Source organism: Synchiropus splendidus, chromosome 15 (assembly GCF_027744825.2).
Source record: "Synchiropus splendidus isolate RoL2022-P1 chromosome 15, RoL_Sspl_1.0, whole genome shotgun sequence".
Taxonomy (NCBI): Eukaryota; Metazoa; Chordata; class Actinopteri; order Syngnathiformes; family Callionymidae; genus Synchiropus; species Synchiropus splendidus.
The window spans coordinates 3,027,288-3,051,377 of record NC_071348.1 but is presented as its reverse complement, the minus strand read 5'-3'; the positions used below and the strand labels follow the sequence as shown (position 1 = coordinate 3,051,377).

Here is a 24,090-nt window from a genome sequence, read left to right as displayed (position 1 = left end):
CTTTGATATGACACTGGTCGACTCTGAGTCTCTGGATCTGTGTTTATTTTATTAGATGGAGTGGTCCTCATAGGTTCTCTGACGTGCTCGTCTGCCTTGGTTCAGGTCAACACATGCAGGTCTCCCCCTTCACTGGTGAAAATAGTTGGATATTGGACAGAGCTTTGCTCCGGTATTGGCGGCAGCGTCCTCTTACGCGTCCCCATTAGGGTTCACTGATCGCGGACACACTCTCACAGGCAGCGCTAATGCTACGAGCCGGCATCAGTTAGGGACCATCAACAAATTCTAAACCGTCAAAGTATCAGTGAAATCCAAGTATCAGTGAGGCAATGGAAAACAACCATTTTAGGAGAGAAAATAGTGAAAAAGTTTTTCATCACACAAGACAAAGAACTTACAGTTTGTATAATTATTTGGAGATTAGAATATGACTAAATGATAATTTTTTCACATTGTAATATTATTGTTTACTAACATTTATCGCGATAACTTTATTTGTTTTAGCGCCCATCCCTATTTCGGGGTCCATTTTCTCCACAACCGTTTCACCCGAGACAGCACGATGGGACTGAGGTTGTCTTCACGTGGACACTAAGATGGGGTGAGAAGTCCTCAGCCGGCTCTGTGGAACACAGGAGCAGTGGAAGACGGCGAGGTGTCAGCCACGCTCGGTGAAGGCGGACGACTGTAGTGGGGCCAGTGTGCAATTATTTCTTCTGGAGTCAGCGCAAAGTGGCGGCCTTGTGCTCCACTCTGGTCTGGACCACTTGTGGTGCTGGCCGAGGAAGGTGCTAACTCAGCAGGCACCCAAGGAGAGTTCCGCCCCATTGGCCTGCACCGTTCCCAGAGTTTGACATCATAAAGCGTTTGATCGTCGGTGGTTAAAGCTTCGGCCTCCGGTGCGACTGCCTTTTTTGGTTTCTGCATTTACGAGGACGAAAGCGCGCGACTCTCACCACCTTTGTCACGTTGCATCGCTGGCAGACGCTCTCCACAATGAGCCTTGTTAACAGTCATGACTCAAGTTGAATGTGCTATTATCCGCCTGCTGGTTCAACCTGTTTTCAAAGCGTCCATCAGAGTGCCGAGCCAAGTTGCTACAGACACATCCCTTGTATTGTTGCTGCTGAATTGCGCAATGAATTAGCGCACGTAGAGAAATAGCACGGCCCGACGACGTCATCGCTAGCATCATTTGCTCAGAACTCTGTGGGTTACTGAGTCAGAATGTCGTGTTTATATGGCGAGCTGGCGCGGGCGACGCTCCAGATGGAAGAGCTCTGCGTCTCCACTTTCACGTTGCGTACATTCTCCACGTCTCCCACGCAGACTTGCAGGTGGCGACGTGTCGGGGTGAATGTATGAAACAGCAGGAAATGGATTGTTCTAAATCTTTGCTTTGCCACCCACAGAGCCACATTCACGTCAGGCCAGTTCATCTGGGTTCAGCGTTTGACATATACTGTACAGGAAGCTATAATGAACCACTGTGTCGGTCAAGCTGGGAAAATGGATCCAAATAATTAAGCCAATAAAGCATTATTTTATGTCCAAACTCTAATCAGATGCATAATATTTATTTAATTCTGTTTTATATGCTTTTATTTCCCTAAACTCTATAAGTCACAAAGCGTGATTCAGTGTATGTTGGGACATCTTATTTGGTTAATTAATCTGTTAAATAATGCCAAAAATAATTCCTCAAGAATATCAATAAATTCCCTTATGTATAAATGTAAAATCAAGTATTGTATCATATAATAATAAACAATAGACCTTCATAAATATTTTAATAATGATAATATCTTCAGTGTAATTGAATACTATCTTCTCCAGTCTATATATGTTGATGTTTTACAGTTTACTAAAGCTTGTCTCAATATTTATACATATATTTGTCCATTTGTTTGTCCAGTTTCCGCCTCCATATTGTTTAACCGGTCATGACTTTTGGGTCCAACAGAAAACTGTTGTCTTTGGATTTTTTTCTGAGGTTGGGTCGTGGGGGCAGCAACTGAAGTAAAGAGGCCTAGACTTTTCTCTCCTCCTCTTCTGGGGGAATGCAGCAGTGGTTTCTGGGTCTGCCCCAGGGCCTCTCCCCTGTCGGCAGTAGTGTTTCCCTCAGATGTGTCTACCTGACCTTTGAGATCTGATCTGATCTTCAGGTGAACTTGGGAGTTGGTTCTTGCTTCAACACATGAATCGAGAGCTTAGCATTGAGCTCTGTTGTTTCTTCACCACGACAGACTCTGCGTGACCGATCCGTCTGTCCAGTTCACGCTGCAACAAGACCCCACGATACTTGAGCACCCCCTCCTGGGGAAGCATCTCTGTCCTGGAAAAATGTCAGGGAAAAAGATGATATTTCAATCCAGAGGTTGTTTTGGGACGGCTGAAAGTAGTGTCAATAGCCGTGCGATCTCGGCAGACATGGACGACAGGCAGGATCACCACTGCTGTCTTTGCTCTTTGTTTTTCATTTGACGTCTTCTTAATGGCGGTTGCTTTATTATCGTCCAGAGTCAAATCCTGCAACAGTCCGATTAATCCGGCTACCAGAAAAGAATGGCGTCTCTGTCATGTAGGGACTGAACCAGGAAGTGAACCTGGATACACACTCAACCAACACCTGGTGATGGAGCGCTGAACCGCTACAGAGCCGCCACACGCCTGGTGTTATCAGCCAGCCTGGTCTGTGCGTGTGCGTGGCTCGCTCCCGCCTGTGCCAGCAGGTTATGTAAAGCTATATGTGGACAGTGATGTATAACCACAGAGACAGTGTGGGGAGAGGACACACACTGGAGAGGGGTTACTCATCCAAACAACCCTCCCCTGGGAGTTCATCATTAGCTCAGCAAAGTTGCCAGGAAGAATGTTCGTAACAATCCTCCCCTAAATCTGCTCTTATTTTCTGACGCGCTCCGTGTGTCTGTTTCCTCCTCCGTTGTTCTCCAGCTCGCCATCTATCGCTGCTCTTGGCCGTTTTTGGTGTGTGTTCGCGTTCCACTGTGGCCTGTGTTGTGTAACAGCTTCTGTGTTCCACACCACAGGTATGTTAGGGAGGGACAGCCCCGGAATGAGATTTGTGCGGCGCTTAAGCGACGTTGACAGCTGCAGTTCGACAAAAGAGATGACACACACTCCAGTCACAAATTCTGAGTTCACCGTCTGGAGGATTCTCCAGTTTCCATTCTGAATGACTAATGACGTACCACTTCTCAGCACGAGTGTGTGTGTGTGTGTGTGTGTGTGTGTGTGTGTGTGTGTGTGTGTGTGTGTGTGTGTGTGTGTGTGTGTGTGTGTGTGTGTGTGTGTGTGTGTGTGTGTGTGTGTGTGTGTGTGTGTGTGTGTGGTTATCGATCAGTGGGGCTATAGTGGTGTTGGATTTCGGGGTCTGATCTTTCATGGACCTTCCCCATTGACCACACCCCTGACGTTCAGCCACGATGCAAGTCATTTTTACACTTTCACTGCCACCATTCATGTATTGAAATTGCTAATTTTGCATCGGAGTTTTCCAGAACAGCTCAGTTTCTTCTGCTTCTCTGTGTCCTGGTTGGGGTCCAGACTTCTATCTTTAGGGGTGTATGCTGGAGGATCTCACCCTTCTGCTCTGTTAAGCCACAAGTATCTAAATCTACAGGGATTTGAACGTGTTGCTCAGTAGCTCTTTGGGATGAAATCGTGTGATGGAATGTAAAACGGTCCGACGGGATAGAAGCTAGTTCTGTGTAAGCAGTGTTGTTGTTGTGGCTGCAAGCAAGTCCTGCTCAAAGTCACCAGTCCAGGTGGACTCAAACTGGCTGGTCGACCGGAGACACTATCTCCGCATGGTGACCCCCTCCCGGCGTCCCAGCAGCTTGACAGGAAGCCTAAATGAGGCACTTGGAGAAGCCCAGACACATGATGCCGGCGGCACCATTCGTTTGGGTGTCGACCGAGTGTTCGTCCTTGTTACAGCAGCTTCACACATTGTTGTGAAGAGGTTTAAAGTGAGGAGAAGAGAGAAACACACGCCTCTGCTGTGCAATGAAAAGGCAACCCAGGTGGAGTCTCTGAGACCAGGGGCGGAGATGGGTACCAGCTCAGAGCCACTTGTGGGCTTGTTCCCGGGAATCTTCTAGCACCCTGCTGAGCGAGGGAACTTGGAAGAAACAATTGCTGCAGCTCTTATCTATCATACCAAGGGTCTACTGGAAAGACTCACGGAAGGGACATGGTTCTAGAGACACGTCAATAGATGATGTCTGATCTGCCAGTTTTAGCGAATCTGTCAGAGGAACATGTGGTGTAGTGGGTACAAGATTCTGTGGCTCAACCAAAGGCCTGTTTTCCAGCTGGGTGACCCGCCCCGTAGCCCCATCGATCGCACCCGGAACCCAGAATAGTGTTGCTGGATTCCTGTTGGCTCTGCATGCTTCCCACTTAACAGTCTCCTTTTTCTGTTTCCGTATATGCACGGCGCCACTGCGGTAACTCATTCTGGGAGCGCGAGTCGAGATTGGAGGGGATTTCTGCTCTGTGGGAGGGTAAGAGGGCTTTGGGGAAAATCCTTCCAACCCTGTCGAGGATCTGCCAAGCAAATCGAGGCTGCAGCGGCTCAATCCTCCACAGCCCAGTCACTGGAGCGCGGTGGTTGAGCTAACCCCGGAATCCTCGGCGGCACTTTTTTTAGAGCCTCGTGGAGACTGTAGGATCCAGGCATGTTTTTGTCTCTGTTTGTAGAGCTTTATTCGCTCACCTGCTTTCGTTCTCCTCACCTCAGATAGTCTCTCCATCCTGACCCCCCCTGCTGGAGCTTTGAAGCATAATCTTTATCTTCTGAATAATGCCGTGCAGTGTGATCCAATAAACAAACATTACATAATCCAAAATATCTTAACCAGATAAAAACCCACTTTGAACATGTGGCTGTGCAGGAAGCCTGGCCTCACTCCGTCACGTCAGGTCAAATAAAAAACACCATATTTTAGAGGCGCTTAATTATGTAGCCTCCATCCGTCCATCCGTCCATCCATCCATCCATCCATCCATCCATCTCAACCAAGAGATGCGCTGAGATCGCAGCTCTTTAATGTAAATAAAATGTGTTTGGACAGTAAAGGTGTGTGACAGCAGTCTCCGGGCGTCTTTCACCCAATTGAAGGTCAATATTTGCATTTGTCGACTGCGTTTGTGGTCTAGACTTCACACATGCTGCTACTGTTCTCCGTCTGTCTCATCCACGTCTGTGCAGAAACACGTGGCGGATCTTTTGATCGACGTGTCAGCAGCTAAATACTGGAGCTCCCCATACGATGTGAGAGGCGGCGTCAGTGTCACCTCTGGCCGTATCACGCAGATTACTGAAGGCGTGGCAGTAAAACAAACTGCCTTCTATGCCAGGGAGAGTGCTGAGCCACTGAGGGGAAGAGGATCCTCACCCCCCCCAAACTCCTCCTGCCCCCGCTTTCCAGAGCAAACCCCAGAGCTGCTGACACAGACTCAGCCATTGTAATTGAGAAAATAAACAGATGATGAAAAAAGTGAGCTGAGCTTGTCACCGGACGGCGAACTCATGCTCCGCCGTCATCGACCAGTTGTTGGTCTCAACTGGGTAAAATAGAATACATCATTTTTTGGGGTGCTCTCTTATGTCTCGGTCCCTCAGCAGGTTTACTCACAGGTGGTTTCCCACCTCCATCTTCTCCTCCAGCTCTGCCGAGTCAGCACAGTGAGGGAGGGAACTGGGCTGAGCTACAGCAGGGTTTGATTTTTCATCAACAATCTGCAAGTCAAATATGTTTCAGAGCATGAGGTGCCTTGCTCCCCAGGACCCGGTCCTGACGCCTTATTGACAGTCAATGGAGAGGACGTGCAGAAGGAGGAGGTTTGGTGTGCGCTCATGGCCATATTTCAATCTGACGTCCGCCCCCACGGGAAACTCCCGGAGCATGTGACCGCTGGTGGTCTGGCTGGTTCCACTGTTCCTCTCCATGAGCCGTGGAGCCCTTTATTCAGTATCTTTCTCCCAGATCGCCAATAAAGGAGCCTGGATTGGAAAGACAAGCCTCTTTAATCAACCTTTCATAGTGTCACAGTGACCAACACAGGGCTCAGAAACCAGGGTCCAACAGCATGGAGTCTGCAGTCCAACGCAGACGCTGCTGAGCAGGGCTGTAATAAAGTACTGATACACTGAAGTATATCAGTCATTAATGGCACAATACCATTAATAATTCAATTAATAAAGCACCCCCCATGTGTTTGTTGTTGTTTTGCTTGGTAAAATTTCTAGGGCCTGATCACTGCTGAACGCTCTTAACATCGGCTTCAAGTCCTGTACAGGGTACTGCTATTTTAGGTAGGAAAAAATGAGCCTTGGATTGCACAGTATAGTTCCTGAATCTTGGATGTTGTTTGTCGGTTGCTTTGTTGTTGGACAATCTGTAGTAGGATTTTTTTAGACAGGGCATCCTGATGACCCAATCACCCGGGAGGGAAAACGTTTTTTTACGCCATTGAAACGCAACATGCTATTTATAGGACATAAAAGTCGACTGTCCTACCATCAATATTTCAGTCCATGGGATGAAATGATGATATGAATCGACCTGTCCATCTTCAAACCCCTGGTGAAGGTTTGTCAGTGTCGACGTGTTGATGTGACAATGTCCGCTCTGTGTCTCTGGAACTGGATGGAATGTGCAGTTTTCTCGCTCCCAGTTCCTCACCAAAGTTATCCGACTTGCCTCGCTGCAGATTCGATATTCTTGCTCTTTAGATTCAATTTCCTCCGAGCTTAGCTCCTCGCTGGCAGGCACATCGCACCATTTGTCCATATTCTGTGAGTTCAGTCTCCCGACTTCCTCATCTGTTGTTTAAACCGTCAATAAGCAGTTTGGTATTCTCACCTGCTTTTAAACCCTTACTTTGACCATTGGTAATTCTGTATTGGCTTGTTAAAACGTGACACTGGCTAAGCAGATGCAGTGAGACCTGCGTGTACCTGAGGAAGCACCAGGTCGCGACAGAGTGAACGTTCCGTTCCGTAATGTGTGACGCTCGTCTGCTGGCCGCTTTACAGGAGCACTCCTGCTTGTATTGGATGACAAGAACAGAACAGAAAATCAATGAGCGCCGCCACCTATACAGCACCGCCGCATGGCCTCATTGTCTTCCTCTGTCTGTCTCATTGAAGGCTGTTTTTCGGAAACCTGCTTGGTTAAGTGTTCTCACATCAGTAGCTCGGAGGAGACTCTTTGGAGTCGGGTTTCTGCTCAACAGACCTCTGTTGAGGTGATGACAGCTGGAGGAATTCCCGCAACGCAGGTGACATGGTGCCGGGTTACGGAGGGAAAATGAACCAACTGGGTGGTCGGGAGGGATGCAAGTGTCCATCATGTGGAGGAGCGGCAGCCAGTGATGTCACTTGGCCGGGGGATGCAAAGTGGGCCACTGGGTTTGCAGCTCAGTGGGTCACATCGTGAGCTTGTTTGGAACCATGTATCACCAGGAATCCAATGCCAGGCTTGTTAGTTATTTTATTTTTCATTGCCCATCGTGTTGGTTGCAGCTGAGGGGGAAGGAGCTGACGGGTCTCTGTGGGTGAGGAGGGGAGGGGCGCGGACCCTGGAGTGTAAACTATAAACTGACGATTTGGCTGAATAGAGGTGTTTGTCATTGCGGGCAGCAATTACTGGGCCCAGTTTGGTCCTGAGTAAACTCCCTAACCAGCAGGGAGCCCCTCTCAAAGCCGCAGGTCGCAGGTCGCAGGCCCTGTTTACATATTCTGCGGCCTGGTCCTAATGTTTGAGCTCACTCTGCTTCCACCTGTTGACTCTCGGTGTCTGTGTTTGCCTCCGCTAAAAGCTGAGGTTGAATCGGCACACAGAGATGCTGGGATAAGAGCTGGCGCCGGCTGCTGAACGCGTGATGCAGTCGAGCAGCTCGGGGAGGAGGGAGGCCTCCTCACCGTGGTCATGTGACAGTCGCCTGGATGATCACCTGGAGATCACCCAACAATGCTGTGCTTAAGGTTTCACTACAGTCCAACTTAACCCATGTTGAAAAAATGGGTGTGAGAGCGTCAGCTGTTGCATACATTATGGGTTTGCTGATGAACTGGATTATTTAGTGTTTATCTTGCCCTGATTCCTTCCATCTTAGGATACAGCCCACTACGACCCTGTGGAGCTGGGATCAGAACAACACAGGGTAAATGCAACAGCTCAGTTCCACTCATTTATTTTTCATGTATTTACACACGACTGACAACCTTAATTTTTTTTAATCATAGAGTCCTTTGCATGAATTTTTTTTCATTTTTTTTCATATTCATGATTAATTCAAATTGTATTTTTATTTTTTAAATTAATTGTGAGCCAAGTCTTTGTTTTTAGCTAATTTATTCGTTATTTCTTTCTATTCTAATTTTACATTGACATGCATGAATTCCAGATTCTACAATGAAATAAACTATTGTTTTGTTCAAAGCGTTGACAACAGTTTCCTAGTGCTGCGCCTCACTTGCTAACCGTTAGCACCGCTAGCAACCTATAAACAGTCAGGATGTATAGATCAGAACTTAAAGTAGTATTAGTATTTATTCCTTTAAATTTGAATTATGCTCTGAACGTACGAGTAGCTTTTACTCCCTAGCCACTTTAAAAAGTTCAAATCTTCAAGGTGCGAGGGTAAACTTGCACTCACAGTGAGGGCTGCATCCTTGCTGTCACGAACACACCCTCTGCAGTCTGCACTGTGACAGTAGCTGACGGTCTGTCCGTGTCGTGTCTATTTTCCTCTTCTTCTCCTGGGGTCTCCTGTTCTATACCATGCCCCGAATTCCGTCCCCCATCAAGTGGCTGATGACTCATTCATGTGAGCGACTCGGTGACTTCAGTCCGATGCTCACCAGCCGTTTCCTTTCTAGCTCTCGGTGTGGTTGAAGCTTGTGACCCATGGAGGGACAGAAAGGCTGGTGCTGGGAGGTGCTCCTGCCTGACATCTCTGCTGAGGTTTTATATTGATCTGCATTACCAATCGTGCCAGACTCCATTAGCTGCCTGGTTGCATAAGAGCACTCAGTCAGGTTCATATCTCTGAGTTTGTTGGTGAAAATGTGGATTCACATTAAGCATGTTTTTATCTGACAGTGAGGTACCATCATCAATCTAGAGACATGACTCTCCTGGGCTTGTGACATCAAACTAATAGTTGATGATGGGAGTTATGTAATGGAAACCAAAATCTGATTTTGTAATGAGGAAGTCACAGATGTCAATCCAGCTAGAGGCCACTTGGCTTTAGACTTCCTTCGTGCATGGGTTTCCTGGCACTCTGGTTTCCTCCCTCAGAGAGGTGAATGTGTGACTCTCATCTCTCTGTAGGTGTGAGCGACTGTGAGTGGTTGTCCGTGACACTCCAGAGGCTTGTCCAGGGTGACCCGCTCCTCTCAACCCGGGCGGCTGGGATGGACACCGTATATTGTGATATATTTCTCACAGATTATTTGTGTGTGCAAGAGAGGTTTCTGGGAATGGAAGTGGTGAAAACTGTTGAAGAGAGCGAGTTGAAGAGTAGAGTGAGGGTATGGTGGAGACGACTGTGAGCAAGAGTGAAAGCTTCATTGGACAGTTGTGATCAAGTCGTGCGATTCATGACTCAGGAGTCACAAGTTTTATGAGTCAGAGATTAAGATATTGGGAGGACATCAGAGGGACAACTCCAACCCCTTCCATCTGGTCTCCAAAGTTATCCACCTCTTGACATCATCGGTGACTTTGCCATTCCCAGTTCACCCCTCTGAGAAGTGAACACTTTGATACATCTCCCTTCGGCTGATGAAATTTGCTCTTCTTTGCAGCAATACCCAAACATGAACTTGTAAATCGTCCAGGCCTTTCTTAGCAAGAGTGTATTGATAGATTTTTAAGACTTGCCGTATGATGTAATGCAAGCCTGGCTTGAGTAATAAACCTGTGTTAAGTCTGACCTCATGTTCTTGGATGCTCTTGTTGCGCTTAATAGATCCATGTTGGTCCAGCCTGGATTTCCTGCTCACAGGTACTGTCATTGTGTGTGTCTATCATCACACCGCATGTTTGTGGCGGGCACGTTTGCGGGAACACCACAGGTTCTGAAATAATCGCCCCACACGACAGAGACTCTCCAGTGTTCCACAGTTTTACTGCATGTCTGCCGGGAGTCCAAAAATACTCAGTCCAGATTATAGTCCGTTGTGGCACCAAAACAACATTCATAAGGAGTTCATAAGGAGCTCAGTGTTTGGATTTTAGGTGTTGCCCCCGTGTTGTTACATTGTGTGGGAGTGTCAAAAGGACCAAATACTGAGGCACCTGTTGAGCTTGTTTCCAACAATATGTCTCGACCTTATCAAACGTTTATCGGTATGATGTGAGGTGTGAGGCAAACCACCACTCGCTCAGCTCCATATTAATGCTTTCATGTGGATCTGTGTTTGGATTCAGAGATCGCAAGCTTTGTTTTTAAATATTGAGATGTGTCCATCCAGGCACCTCCTACAGCTCTTCTGGGGTACACTGAGGTGTCTGACAAGGAGATGTGCTGTAGGGACCTGCTTCTATCTAGAGGGGCATCTGGGAGCCCTAAATTGGAACACAGGAGTAACTGGATGCTCTGTTTTTTTTCAGCAGGATGCCCTACATTTCAGGTCATTTGTGCCCAAATCGTCAAATTGTTTTCAGGCAAAATCTCCCGGTTATCAACATCGTGTGAGTTGTGTCATGGCGGCATGGAAGAGTGCTGTTATTCATGGGAAGTTGCCTCCCTGTCTCAAAATCCTAGCTAGAACCTTGTGTAGACCAATGTTCAATTATCTTGAGAACCTTCTGGTCTTGTTCACAAGCTGGAGGAGGATGGAGCGGAGCTGACACTGACATTCCTACGTGAGATACACTGAATATTCAGTCCCTGAAGTTTTCAATGAAAAGTAAACCCAGACCAGATCCTCATTGTCACTGTCCTGCAGTGCTTCTCAAATAGTGGGGCGGGCCCTGGGGGGTGTGATGTTAATAAAGTTATTCTTTATTGTAAGTTGGTCTATATTACTTCCTTTTTTCTTGTCTTTAATGTCAACAAGGATACAGTGTTATGCAGAGGTGTACTTACCTGTATAATAATTTTATAGACGATTGATACTATTTACAGAGGCGGCAGAGAGTTGGGGAATCATTTACTTCTTCCTGGGGGACGTGCAACAGAAAATGATCGAGAAGCACTGCTGTACGGGATCCACGTTATGAAGCTCTTGGAAAGCAGCAGGCATGGATGCGGAGAAGTAGTGGTTACCTGAATGTGACATCAGTTCTATGAATAGGAAGTTGTGATGGGTTGATGGGGTTTCATGTATCACTGTCCTCATTTTCAGAGCTCATTTGGGGGCACTCTTGGTTTTAAAATGTTGTGAGGTGTCTTTGAAAGATTATACGACAGACGTTTACATTTCAGAGCACCCTAGTTCCTTCTGTGTGCCACTGGAACTAGTTTTCCCCACAGGGAGCCAGAGAGTGCTGCGTCATCGTCCACTCCCTGAACCTTGGCTTTTATAAAGCCACTTTGTCTCGTACTCCTGGAAATTCGATCCGTCCAATGACTTTCACTCATTATTATGCTACTTTCGCTTGCACAGTGTCAACAAACAGCCCGGTGGCAAAACATGGAAAACATTCTGCGCGCTATAAATATCACTGTAATGACTGAAGCCGTTTTTGGCTCAAATGTGCCTCTAGCTACTTTGACACATGGCAGATGTTCACCCACTGTATATCTGCAGTCGCTGGCCGTGCTAAATGTTGCGTCTTTGCAGAGCAACTTTCCTGTCAATCACCGCTACAGTAGCCGTTTTGTTCGTCGTCGTTGCCACCACCTTCCCGTCAGAATCCCTCAGTCAGAGGAACAGAGGACAAAGGGATGATGGATGGCTGAAGGGAAGTACGAAGGAGAAGGTGTGCGCTGTTGAAGGACGACAATGAGCACATTCACACAGACACAATGCGGTGGAAGGCTGGAAGTGGAGTTGGCATCATGCTAGCAGGGAGCTCCGTGGACAGGCAGCGCGTGGATGTGGTGGCAAAGTCTCTCCACTCGGGCTGTGCGGAAAAATACAGGAGGAGAATCCAAGTCAAGGAAACCCAAGTGAAGCGGACCAGGAAGTGAAACTGAAGCGAGGTACTTCAGAAATGCTTCAGTTAAAATTAAATCGTCACAAATAATCAATCCATTATCGGAAGTAGATTAATTGCTAATGCACAGCCGGTAGCCGGTGTTGAGCGTCAACTAGCATGAGCAAATCGCTAACTGTACTAGCATTGATCGCTGCAGGCTGTTTCCTTGACACCTCTCGGGTGTGGTTTCTCTCATCCGACCTGGGAACTGGCGTCTTTAGTCCCGCTGCTGCCCCCACGACCTGAGCGTGTTAAAGTGGCGGATTGTGGATGGATTTGGTTTGATTATTTTCAGATGTTCTCATTACGATTTTAAAATTCCAAATCTCTGTGAGGTGATAGCGCACGGAGGCTCTGGAGTCCTAGGTCAGTGGATTCACGTGAGACCCCAGATGCTTCTTGTTGAAGACATTGATGAGCAACACTGAAAGGAGAACGGTGGGAGGAACGAGCGGTGGAATGGGAGAGTGACTGCGGCAGCTCCTGGGGTCGACATGGACTGGCGGATTCCCAGCAGGCAGCCACGTGTGGATGGCCTGCTCACGTCTGTGTTCCTCCTCTGATAAGTGGCCCGGCCATCCGTTCCCTCAGTGTGCTGGCTCGTCGCTGTGTGAGCCTGTTTATTTTAGAGTGTGTGACTCACACTTCCTGTACTCTGCCAGTGAGGCGAAGCTCTATGGAACAGCGGGACCTCCGTTCATTCTGAAGTCTCTCTTTCTCTTTCTGCTTTGCTCCCCGCGGCTGGTGTGGCTGCGCTGATAGGCCCGGCCTCGTCCTGCGTCAGGCGTGGGATCGATTGAATGGCCCTCACTGGAATGCATGACAGACCCATTCACCTGAGCTGGGGCGTGTCCTAGTTTCTTACCCTTTGGGAGAGCGGCGTCCAGGGCGTAGTCTTGCAGGGGGAAGCCCCGCGCAACACCTGACCCTGATCCAATCTCCCGCTGCAGCGCGGCTGCAGACTTAATGACATCACACCTTCATTTTTTTGTGTGCTCGAACTCATGAATCACTTCCCTCTTCAGCATACAGTGGAAACATTCATTTAGCGCCTCTCTCTCCATCACTCTGTTTTTGCCTCACCCCCACCTTCTCTCTCACTCCCTCTCTCGGCAACACACCCACTCAAACAGTCATATCCGCTCTCACTCTCTCCGCTTGTCTCGCAGTGGCTGCGAAGCGTTTCTGAGGGGGAAGACCAGTCCGCTCCGTCAGGTAACCGCGACACTCGCTCTCTCGCTGCAGCCCCCTCCCCTCAACCTCGCTCGTCCCCTCTGCTCTGAATCCATCTTCCTCTGTGGCGCTCCCACCCACCGTATTCCCACACTCTGACTTGTCAGGTGAGTTATTTAACTGCTGCTTTCATTCCCGCTCACACATGGACATTGCAGGGTTCAAGTTGTTGACTTTGGTCTGTTTACATGTCTTTCTTTTCACTCTACACTGATTGAGCTTTTTTATTTAGCCTCATACTGCTGTCAACTTTCCTCATTGTGCCCATGTTATAGCTTCTGAGCTCTGCGTTACTGCTGTATATGACAGCCACTGGCTGAGTGTGGTGGATGTGATTGTGTTTGATTTCATATTGAAAATTCACAGCAGCATAATATGCTGTGCTATGTTATGCTAATTGACCGTCACTGTGCCTGTTACATCAGTAATGTTTGGGGTTTAAATCCAGCCTGCAGCACCTCTGGTTTCCTCCAAAAGAGGTTCTAAGTCAGGCAAACTCAAGGCCCGCAGGCCCAATGTTGCCCGCCTATCCATTTTATCTGGTCCACTTTAAGTCTGTTTTGTTTGCTCGTCATATGGGGTGCAGAAACTTGATCACCTTCAACGGGTTGTGAGGTGGAGTTTATTGTGTGTTGTGCTCTCACTGGCTTTCAGTAGATAAATGGGTGACTCAGTTGAGACTCCTGCTTCCTGTTGAAGACTGGCAGTTACTATACTGTCTGTTCAATAAAAACACATTTTTGTCAGGATAGCTGGGTTAGGGTTCGAGTTAGGGTTAGCATAATGTAGATACACTGAAGTACTGCGATACTTGATGTCGCAATACTGTATTGGTTATTTAAGTCCTCTATATTGATACTTGATGAATAAATGTGTGAATATGTTGGTAGTTTTGAGTTGTATTTAGGCATCCATATTTTGACTTCCCCCTCATGAAGGTTGTACTGGTCTGAATTTGTAACAGCAAATCAGTTTTAATCCCCATATTCTTGCAAGTATGATTTTTTTTCCCTTAAAATAATGGTTTGTGTCAGCGTAGTTACTGTATGGCAATATATTGCTGTGTATCGCATCGTCACTCCTGTATGGGGACATGTATCGATTCCAGCTAATACACAGCTCTGTTGCCCTGTGGATAAGTGTCTGATCTCTGGCCTCACACAACCATTGTAAAAGAATTAATAGATGAAAATGAATGAGTGATACAAAGGAATTCTGTGGGTGTTTATCGTCTTTCTGTAAGTATGCAGCAAGTTATTGTTAAGTTTCTGTTGTCAGTTAAGCTGTATTCTCATTCAGTAATCTTAATTTAGCTTCAACAAGACTAGCTCATGCTATCATATCAAGTTGCCTTGTAAATTTAAAAAATAAAAAAATTGAAAATAGTAGTTGTGAGAATTTGTCAAGTTAGTTTTCACTTTCGTCTTTGTCTCGTCTTTGGTCAGCTTCACTTTAGCTTATCTTAACTTCTCCGGCTGAGAATTTCAGCTCATCTGTTGGTTTGGGAACTGTTTTGTATGTTTTTCTCCACCAGCGAGCACATATGGCATGTTTTTTTAATAAATCTGAGCCCCTTAGTTACTGATTCTAGATGACCCGAATTACCTACGGAGACCCTTGAACTGAACACTGCCAGATATAACGTACCTCCGCAGTATTAGGCAGCCATGGTACGGACCAGTTGTCCTTGGAATTGGGAAATTCCCAGCTTCCCAAAGGGCAGACCTGGCGCAGCGCTTTCGTCCCACTCTGCCTGGGGCTGAGTTAGTGTGTGAGTTGTCTGTGCTTATAGGTCGTGAGTGTATTCTGGTGCAGCATGAGACGTAAAGAATCAGTGATGATGTCAACTTCAGCTTGTTCTCATGTCTCAGTGCTGCTGCCATGTTGCTCCACGAGCCGCTGGTGTTTAAGCAGTGATTTAAATGCCAGTATTGACCACTGCTCACCGGCTTGTGTTTAATCAAAGTGAACACTGAGTCGGGTTGTTAACTGTCTGTCTCATCAAAGCCTTGCAAGGTCCTTGTGTGGACTCTCTTGTCTGAGACGTGAAGCGATCCTAGCGCCTCCCGCTTGTGGTCCAGAAGCTTTAACGTGAGGTTTAATATGTCGTTCCTTCTCGCGGTGTATTGACTGATGGAACAGCTGTGATATGGTTAACTTCCAGTCATTACTGAAGCAACTGCTGAATTGTCCCAGTCAGCACCAACGCCTCGTCTCCTGGAGGCTCTGTGTCAAAGGTCATGCCATCTTGTCAATGTAAGCGAGCGCCGTGCCCCCTCCTTCCTCACTTCCTGCTGCTTCTGTAGTCAGAGAGGATGCTGGGAGATAAATTTAGACCACCAGCTCCCTCTCCATCTGCCGTTGCTTCGAGTAGGCTGGTTTCCATGGGAACCTGCACCAGGATACCACCAGTAAGAGAGAGGCAGGAGAGAGAGGTGAATGTGCTTGTGAAATTTTCGGGGCAGGGAGGGAGAGAATGACAGCAGATATTTTAGAAAACACTTCAGAGGGTTTGTAGGATCTCCAGGCAATTTAATGTTTGGCCCGTACTTTTATCCGTCATTACCAGCTGCATGGATACATTTGGGTGTTGCTAAAGAAATTAGCTGCCTCCCTCCTCACCGTAATGACATTCCCCCTGTCGGAGTCCTGGAGATTATTAATATTAGAGTCCTGGAGATACAAGCCAGAACTGGATTGAGGCTGCTGAGATTGTTCAAGTGTGCGAGCAACTCTCAAGGCAGGAGTCGGCATGAGAAGAGTCAGAGATGAGATTGGTATGGGGAGTTACTGGAAAAGGACATGGAGAGGATGGAGAAGTTAGGAGACAAAGTTAGAGAAGACAGATGTTTGGTGAGTTGGACCATGAACGATGGAGATGGAAACAGCGACTAGTGGGTGACAGTCTAGGAGGCTGACCAGGGATAAAACAGGACCAAAGAAGACTTGAGACCCCCTGAATGACACTGTTTGAACAAGAAAACCAAAATATGAAATGAGTTTTTAAGTGCTCGGCTGTCTGAGCTGAGGTCGTACTCACCTTGGCCAGCTGGGTATGGTGTGCGTGCGTGTGGTGCTGAAGAAGTTGCTCAGTGAAAACTGTTCTTCTTCAAATGCTGTTGATGCGGCCGAAACCCTCAGTGTTTCTGTGTCTTCTGTCTCATGGTTTTCCTCCCAAATACCCATTAGACAACGTATTCATTGGTGACTGTATTGGATTTCATTTTTGCACCTTGAGCTGAGTTGCCTCCAGAGATATGTCCCCCATCTGTGCGCCTGCTGGAGAAATCCAGGGCGAAACCCACCGCTCTAGACAAACTCAGTTCTGGTTCCGGTGAAGAACCCACCTCTCTGCCTCACTTAAGTCAAATGAACCCGGGGACGTGAGAGCGGAACAACCCTCAAAACCCGTTGGCATCGTCACTGCTGAATAAGGATGGAACCATTTGCAAGCGGAGGTCATTTCAGGACGCCGATGCCGCCGACTGGCTGGTCAAATCCCTCAGATTCAGGGCTCCATTGTGCCAGCAGCTCATGCTCCTGTGGTTGAATCGCAGCGGCATGTGTGGTGGAGTGATACATGTGCATGTTTGGATTCATGCTGAAGACATTCCTCTCCTCATCTCTCTGGCAAGACTCTCACTGGTGTGTTTCCCGCCCGTTGCTGGCTGTCTAGACTGCCATGAATAATGGAGGCACAGCTCTCCCCAACCTTAAAACCCTCTAATCGCTCTGCTCAGCGGCTGCATCAACGGCCGTGCCAGATATCATTACATTTACACCATTATAACCAAGCGTATCAAAAGACATTTAGCCCCGCCCCCCATTAATCATTCTCTTCTCCGCACTGAATCTCACTTAGTCGCAGGATTCATGCAACGATCGTCTCGATGAGGAGACCTTGACACGTGCCGTGCAAGGTTCACACTTTGATCTGTATGTGTGAATGTCATGTGATGTTCATGAAAAATATTTGACTTCTTCACTGTCGTGTGGATCAGTCAACCCACTATTTTCTGTGACGCCAGTCCATTAAAACTTGCTCAAAGGTTGCTCCATAATGGGACATCTCGAAATGACGACAAATTTAAACGTATTGATCAATGTGCCAAGAGGAGGAATATAAAAATGACATCACAAACTGCAAGCGAATAATCCTCATAAATTAAAATGCGAGTTCAATTTATGCTCGAGATTAGCATCTTGAATTCATATGAAACTGAAGCAAAGAAACCAATCATGAGCATCAAAAAACAAACTGTTCATGTGGAGTGGTGTCATGTGACCGCGGTGTTTACAGACAAGCTTTGATAGCTGTTAGTGGTCAAACAAAAATAATGAAGATCTTTGCTCACAGTTGTTTGCTGTTGCTGCTGCCTCCTCCTCATGGTTTGACAAGTTCAGACCCGGTCCAGAGTTTTCTGCTGCCTACCTCTCATGACTTGCGTCTCCACACCAGCTGTCACTGAATGTGTGAGCCAGAACATTTAAGATGGTTCAAAATTTGCAAAAAAAACCCAAAAACTCAATCAGTCACAGCTGTTAGCTTGATAATCAAAAGGCTGCTGCTTGTACACATCTCCTGAATGGTCTTCTCCTTACATAACTGTGTGAAATTTATAGTTCAATTTGAGTGGCGACAACTCATGTTGAATCCGGGGCCTCATTGGGACTGTCGAGGTGCTTTTTGCCTGAATCTTCTCCTCTGGTTTTCAGTGTAAACTGGCTCTAATGAAGGTTGGCTGGCTGTCTGAAGTATTTTCTGAAGCATATGGAGGGAGCAGAAGTGTGTCTCATTAAAAAAAAAACTGTCATTTCTGTCTCCCCACGACTGCCAGCGTCAGCTGCAGCACTCTCCTGAGACAATCCTCTCACCCACTGGATCACTGAGTCACTCTGCTCAGTGTTTTATGTCAGCTGGCAGAAAACATTGGTTTCATATATGTGTCTGTGCATCATGTGACTGTAGCGGGTACATGTGACATGTGACATAAAAATCCATAAATAATGTGGCCAGATTTGAGTACAGAGGTGTCGGATGAAGGCGTCCTTGCTATGACACTGTCGCCGTACCTCGAGTGAAACACATGGAAGCCCAGTGAAATATTGGGAAACTGTAGCGGACAACAGTTTGCCAGAGTTATATGATAAATGCCAGAAAACTGCTCGGTGGCCGACAGTTTTTCTCTCTTGCCACTGTTCAGATGAAGCAACCTATTTTGTTTCCCTTCACCAATGAGGATTCTGAGGATCCTCAGTTGCCCCCTGGACCACAATAGCAGTTATGAAGAAAGTGTATGATGGAATGTAATGCATTGAAAGGCTTGTGTTTTAAGAAATACTGTTTCTCTGTTTTCTTCAGACCCATCATGACCAGAGTTGATGCAGCTACCGGGAGCAATTGAATCCAAAGCAGGACTATTAGAATGTCTGAGGCTGGATGTCAACAAAGCTGCTCAATTCAGAGACAAGATCCATGTTTACCTGCTCCCACACAACCGGAGGGCAACTTTAAATAATGACTCATTTGCTCCCCCCTGTGGAATACTCCAGGCCGACACTGAACAAGGCCCTTTGTTATGATTTCCACAGCAAGATATCAATGATCTCTGACCTCCCAGCTGCCATGCCATCAGCGCCATGAGGCTCCAGGAGCCCTTCCTTGTTTACCTGTGAGGCCTCCTCTCCACTCTATGGAGGCGGAGCCTGGCCAGTCGGCTGAAGGGAAGCGCTCTGGAAGGCAGGAGCAGCAGCCTGTCGCAGCTGAACCCTCACCAGGATCTAGTCAGTCACAGCAAACCCGGCAGCTTCCCAACCCGCGTCCCATACACAGAGCCTTGGGTCGGCTGCAAAATCGGCCGCCGAAACGCACCGACCTTTTGCTTCGTTTACAGCAGCATCAAGCAGTAGCATGGCAGCATTCCGACACATCAGGGCCCTCAGGAGGCAGCTTCTTTTCTCCGGCCTCGGCCTCGTCATCCCTCCCCTCTACTTCCTCCACCCAGGGTGAGCAGAGTCAGGCAGGTCCTTCACAATTGAGCCAGGACAGCAAGGACAGGGTCAGCTCGCCCAGAAGAGAGAAGAAGCCACAAAAGCCAGGGAAATATGTTTGCACTTACTGTGGCCGTCCATGTGCCAAGCCAAGCGTTCTTCAAAAACACATTCGCTCCCACACAGGTGAAAGACCGTATCCTTGCGCACCATGTGGTTTTTCCTTCAAGACCAAGAGCAATTTGTACAAGCACCGCAAATCTCACGCCCATCGCATTAAAGCCGGCCTGGCATCCAGCCATGAAGAACCGAGTTTGAGTGGACCAGAGGGTGGTGGTGTTGGAGATGAACCTGAGGAGCATACGGAGGGGGAGAGTACTGAATCAGAAGAAGAGACGGGTCAACACAAAAAATCTTCTTCAAAAAGTATGGGCTATCCGCTGAAGAAGGGACCAAAAGAGCATCTGGGCGAGGAAAGTCAGAGGCCTGAGGATTCCCAAGCTGTCAAACAAAGACTTGCATTACGGCTGAGCGAAAGGAAAAGAGGACCAGTGGGCTCTCCGGATGATGCACCATCATCACTCTCCACATCCTCCTCATCTTCTGTTGGCCCTGGTAGTAAAGGTAGCACAGAGTCTGGCTACTTTTCTGGGTCAGGCAGCACTAGCACCGACCTGTCCCAAGTGAGCCCTCCCAGTGCCAGTGCCAAAACATATGCAGAAATCATACTTGGGAAATATGGACGGCTGGGAGGACAGCAGCGCAACCCCCATCCGCATCAGACTCAATCTCCTCTTTGCACATTGTCAGGTGCGGATGAGAAGAGCGTTCCTTTTGCTGTTCCTAAAACCCAAGTCATTGAACACATAACAAAGCTCATCACTATCAACGAAGCCGTCGTCGACACCAGTGAGATCGATAGTGTGAAACCAAGACGCTCATCTATTTCCAGGAAAAGCAGTACAGAGTCTGCAAAATTGACTTCCCAAAAAGATCCATATGCATTTGACCCAAAAGCCGACGCCCCCGGCCCCAGTGGTATGAGGCTCCTTCGCACTCCTCAAACAGACTCACCCGGAAAACAGGGATTGTCAACAGTGCCTCTGCTGAGAAGCCACTCAATGCCGTCTTCTACTAGCCAACATGAGTCCCACAGAGCAGGAGCAATGTCTCACAGGGGTTTCCGGCTGTGCCAGTCCTTCGATGAGCAGCAAGCAGTGGTGGCAGAAATGAGGGTGGGTCACGCTCACCGCATGCTGAGGCGACAGCCTGCCATAGAAGTTCCTCTAGGGTCGGAACAAATTTTAGAGGAAACTAGCCCGACCTACTCCTCTTTGACAAGAAGCCCTGAACCAGCAAGGATTCCACTGCAGCAGCAGCAGCAGCAGCAAAAGAGCTTCTTTGAATGTGAAACGTGTCGGGCTCGTTTCCAGCACAGCGATGGATACAGGACTCACAGAGGGGTCTGCACAGGCATGCAGCAACTTGAACAGGAGAGCATGGATGCAAGTCGAACGAGCCACGAGGAGCGGCCGCAGATGATGATGCATCACAAGTTCAAGGCGTTAGCCATGGCTGTGAGGAAGAGAAGAAAAGAGGAGAGTTTGGAGGAGGATCCCCCGAGTCCGGTGTCGGCCGCCACGTCCGGCAGCCCTGTGGGCCTCATTCCAATGTCAGGCAGAGAGGACAGCCCCAATGTCTCAGGTGGGTTTCGCTAATTTTCATAGCACATTCATAGTAACCATCTGACTGAAGTTTAACAGGGACTTGCTGCTATGCTGCTATAACCTCATGTTTTATAGACCAATCTATGTTTTTCTTCTCCTCTGCACTTCAGCTGTCATAAACATATGCTAGCCAAAACGTCCTCCTAATGACGGGTTCTCTTCGTTGGTAGGTGTTTCTTCACAGGCTCAGCCAAGGCAGCAAGAGCAGCAGGACAGAAAGGGTGTGTCTGTCATCCAGCACACCAGCTCTTTCGAAAAACAGGAGAGCGTTTCAATGGAAGCCCATGAGCCAGACGTCAGGGAGGGTCAGCAAATCCACAGCCCGGAGCCAAAACCATCACCCTCTGCATCTCGTCTCATTCGCCAGCATAACATCCAAGTGCCAGAGATTCTTGTGACTGTAGAGCCGGATGCTGATATGCCATCTGTGTCCCTGCAAGGGACACCCACCGCACCAAAGGTAGACTCGCTGTGCATTTATGTTTTGAAAACGACATGTCTGTTCCTTGTAATCCTCATCAGCTCATGCTTTATTTCCTGAATGTCTCTTTACTGCTCAACACAGATCAAGAGAGATGCTAATTTCCCTCATCTGCCAGCACGTTTTCTTTGTTAGCTTCTGTGACTTACTCTGCTCCTTCAAATATAAATCCATGTTGACCTCACTGTACAAAAGCTGCTCTGCTCAAGCTGCTTCTAATGTATAAGTGCAGTGACTATTGACGTTGCATCAATGTGTGTTTCTGTTATTTTTAGAACCTTAATCTTTACTTTCCCAGGAGGCTGAGAAAGTGGAGGAGTTCCAGTGGCCTCAGCGAAGTCAAACTCTGGCACAACTACCTGCAGAGAAGCTGCCACCAAAGAAGAAGAGACTTCGCTTAGCGGAAGCAGCGCAGTCCTCTGGGGAGTCAAGCTTTGAGTCTGTGTCTCTTCCCCGCAGCCCCAGTCAAGAGAGCAACATCTCACACACGTCAAGTATCTCTGCTTCTTTCGAGGACACCTCACGGCCGGATCCTTCTGCTTGGGCCTCCAGCAGCCAGTGCTCCCAGATGTTAACGGTACCTTCATCCTCCCACCAATCGAACCAAAGCTACCGAGAGATGAGGCGCTCCGCCTCTGAGCAGGCTCCATCCAGCCACCAACAGACAGAGCAGATCCCGGAAACTAGAAGCAAGTCCTTTGACTATGGCTCACTGTCCTCGCAGCAGTCGGCTTCATCGTGGAAGGAACGGAGAAAGTGTCTTCTGGTCAGGCATGCCACTTTGGGGGAACCTGATCAGGACGAAGGTTTGGGTGTGGGCCTTTTGCCTCGAGCGGAGAGCCCAAAGCCAGGGCCTTCTCGCTCATCCCATCCACCAATGTTTTCAGATGAGGCAGGCGGCTCAGACTTGAGCAGGTTACAGGTCCCCTCTCAGGATCAATTCCCTTTACAGCTCAGAGGCCAGCAAACATTTCCTTCACAGTCATCAGCTCGCCTACTACCAGTCACCACAGCCACCATCTCAGATATTCTATCCAGTCACTTTGTTCACGGACAGCTCTTGGACTCACGGCCCGAACTGGCTCCTGCACAGGTGCATCCGTTACGCATCGGCACGTCTGAGCCGCTGGGCGTGTCACCACATCAGTTCCCTGATCTGGATCCATTTGAGTTTTCCGCAGGGACTAGAGGCAACCTGTACTTTCCTGTTCCTCCAAAACACACCAAACATATTCTGGCTTCAGTGGAAGGATCAACTTCAGTGTCCCCTGCTCTCACACAGTCCCTCGTCACGATATCGTATGTCCATCCAAGTCCAGTCATTGCAACATGCCTCGCTCAGTTTACACCTGTAGTGTCTCTGGTGGTGCCTGTGCGCCTTCACACCCACCTACCTGCCTATGCCAGTGCCATGTATACCACCCTATCCCAAGTCATTGAGTCAGCTGGCGCACAGCCGCCTAGTTCAGGCACAGCAGTGGCCGTCATTGGCTGCCTTGAGCAGGACAAAATGCAAAGATCCTATTTAAAAGTCCCATCACCAGAAATTACAGGTCTCCTTCCCTTTTCTCTGTCAACTGAGCTGGCCTCAGGATCGGGGGAAGGATATGGATCACTCGGAGCAGGAGGAAGTAAACGCATGCTGTCTCCTGCCGCCAGCCTGGAGCTAAGCACAGAGGCTCAGCGTCAACAGAAGAGGGTGAAGGAGGAAGAGGAGAGGGAGCCTGCTAAAGCAGACGAGGAGTCCGAGAATGTCAAAGAGCAGGCCCCTGAGGAAGAAGAGAAATCCGATCGATTATCGAAAGGGGATCAGACGAAACAAGCAGACATACTTGAATTTACAACTGTGAAAACGGAGAGGGAACCAGCGCCAAAGGCGGAGAAGGACATCGAGGGAAAGAGTGAGGAGTCACCAATGGCTTCGAGTCAAAAGAAGAATGAGACGCTGCTTATCAAAAAAGCAGTTGAGAAACCAACCCCAGAGAAATATCCCAGTCTCAACACATCCACATCTGTCAACTGGTGCTACCTGAACTATGTAAAACCCAACCCAACGGCGGAGAGGGACCCCAGCAATTCCGTCTACTCATCATGGAGCGTCAGTGCCCACAACCCCAATTTACCGGGGCTCAGCACTAAGGTGGCCCTGTCTCTTTTGTGCTCCAAACAAAAGCATAGCCCAGAGACGTACACCATGGCCGCCGTCCCGATATCTGCCAACGTGGAGTTGACCCCGGCCCGGACCAGCTCTCACGTCCCAGAGGTAAGCATATAAGTATTTTGTGGGTGCATGTGAGCTTGACGCTTAATGGACTTGTCAATGTCCAGAGTGTCTCCCTCTCTGAACTTGAGAGAGGAACTAAAGAACTTAAAAGAGGAAAGGGACACCGTTACAAGGGTCCTGAATCAGCCTCAATGACTTCCTTCGACGATTTGAGAAAAGCTGAAAAGGTGTCCTTAACTTAAA

The 24,090-nt window shown here is 48.1% G+C and overlaps 1 protein-coding gene across 4 annotated transcripts in view; it reads left to right on the top strand.

Moving 5' to 3' along the window:
- Positions 1 to 24,090, top strand: part of LOC128771530 (transcription factor HIVEP3) — a 33,663-nt gene that overhangs the window by 3,275 nt on the left and 6,298 nt on the right. For 3 of the 4 annotated variants that reach the window (XM_053886903.1, XM_053886901.1, XM_053886904.1), the window contains exons 2-4: positions 18,787 to 21,119; positions 21,313 to 21,602; positions 21,922 to 23,886. In XM_053886903.1, the coding sequence (XP_053742878.1) occupies positions 19,118 to 21,119; positions 21,313 to 21,602; positions 21,922 to 23,886 (4,257 nt within the window). In that variant the 5' untranslated portion in view covers positions 18,787 to 19,117. Of the gene's footprint in view, positions 1 to 13,383; positions 13,532 to 18,786; positions 21,120 to 21,312; positions 21,603 to 21,921; positions 23,887 to 24,090 lie in introns of those variants that run through there. The other variant, XM_053886902.1, reaches the window with a different exon arrangement.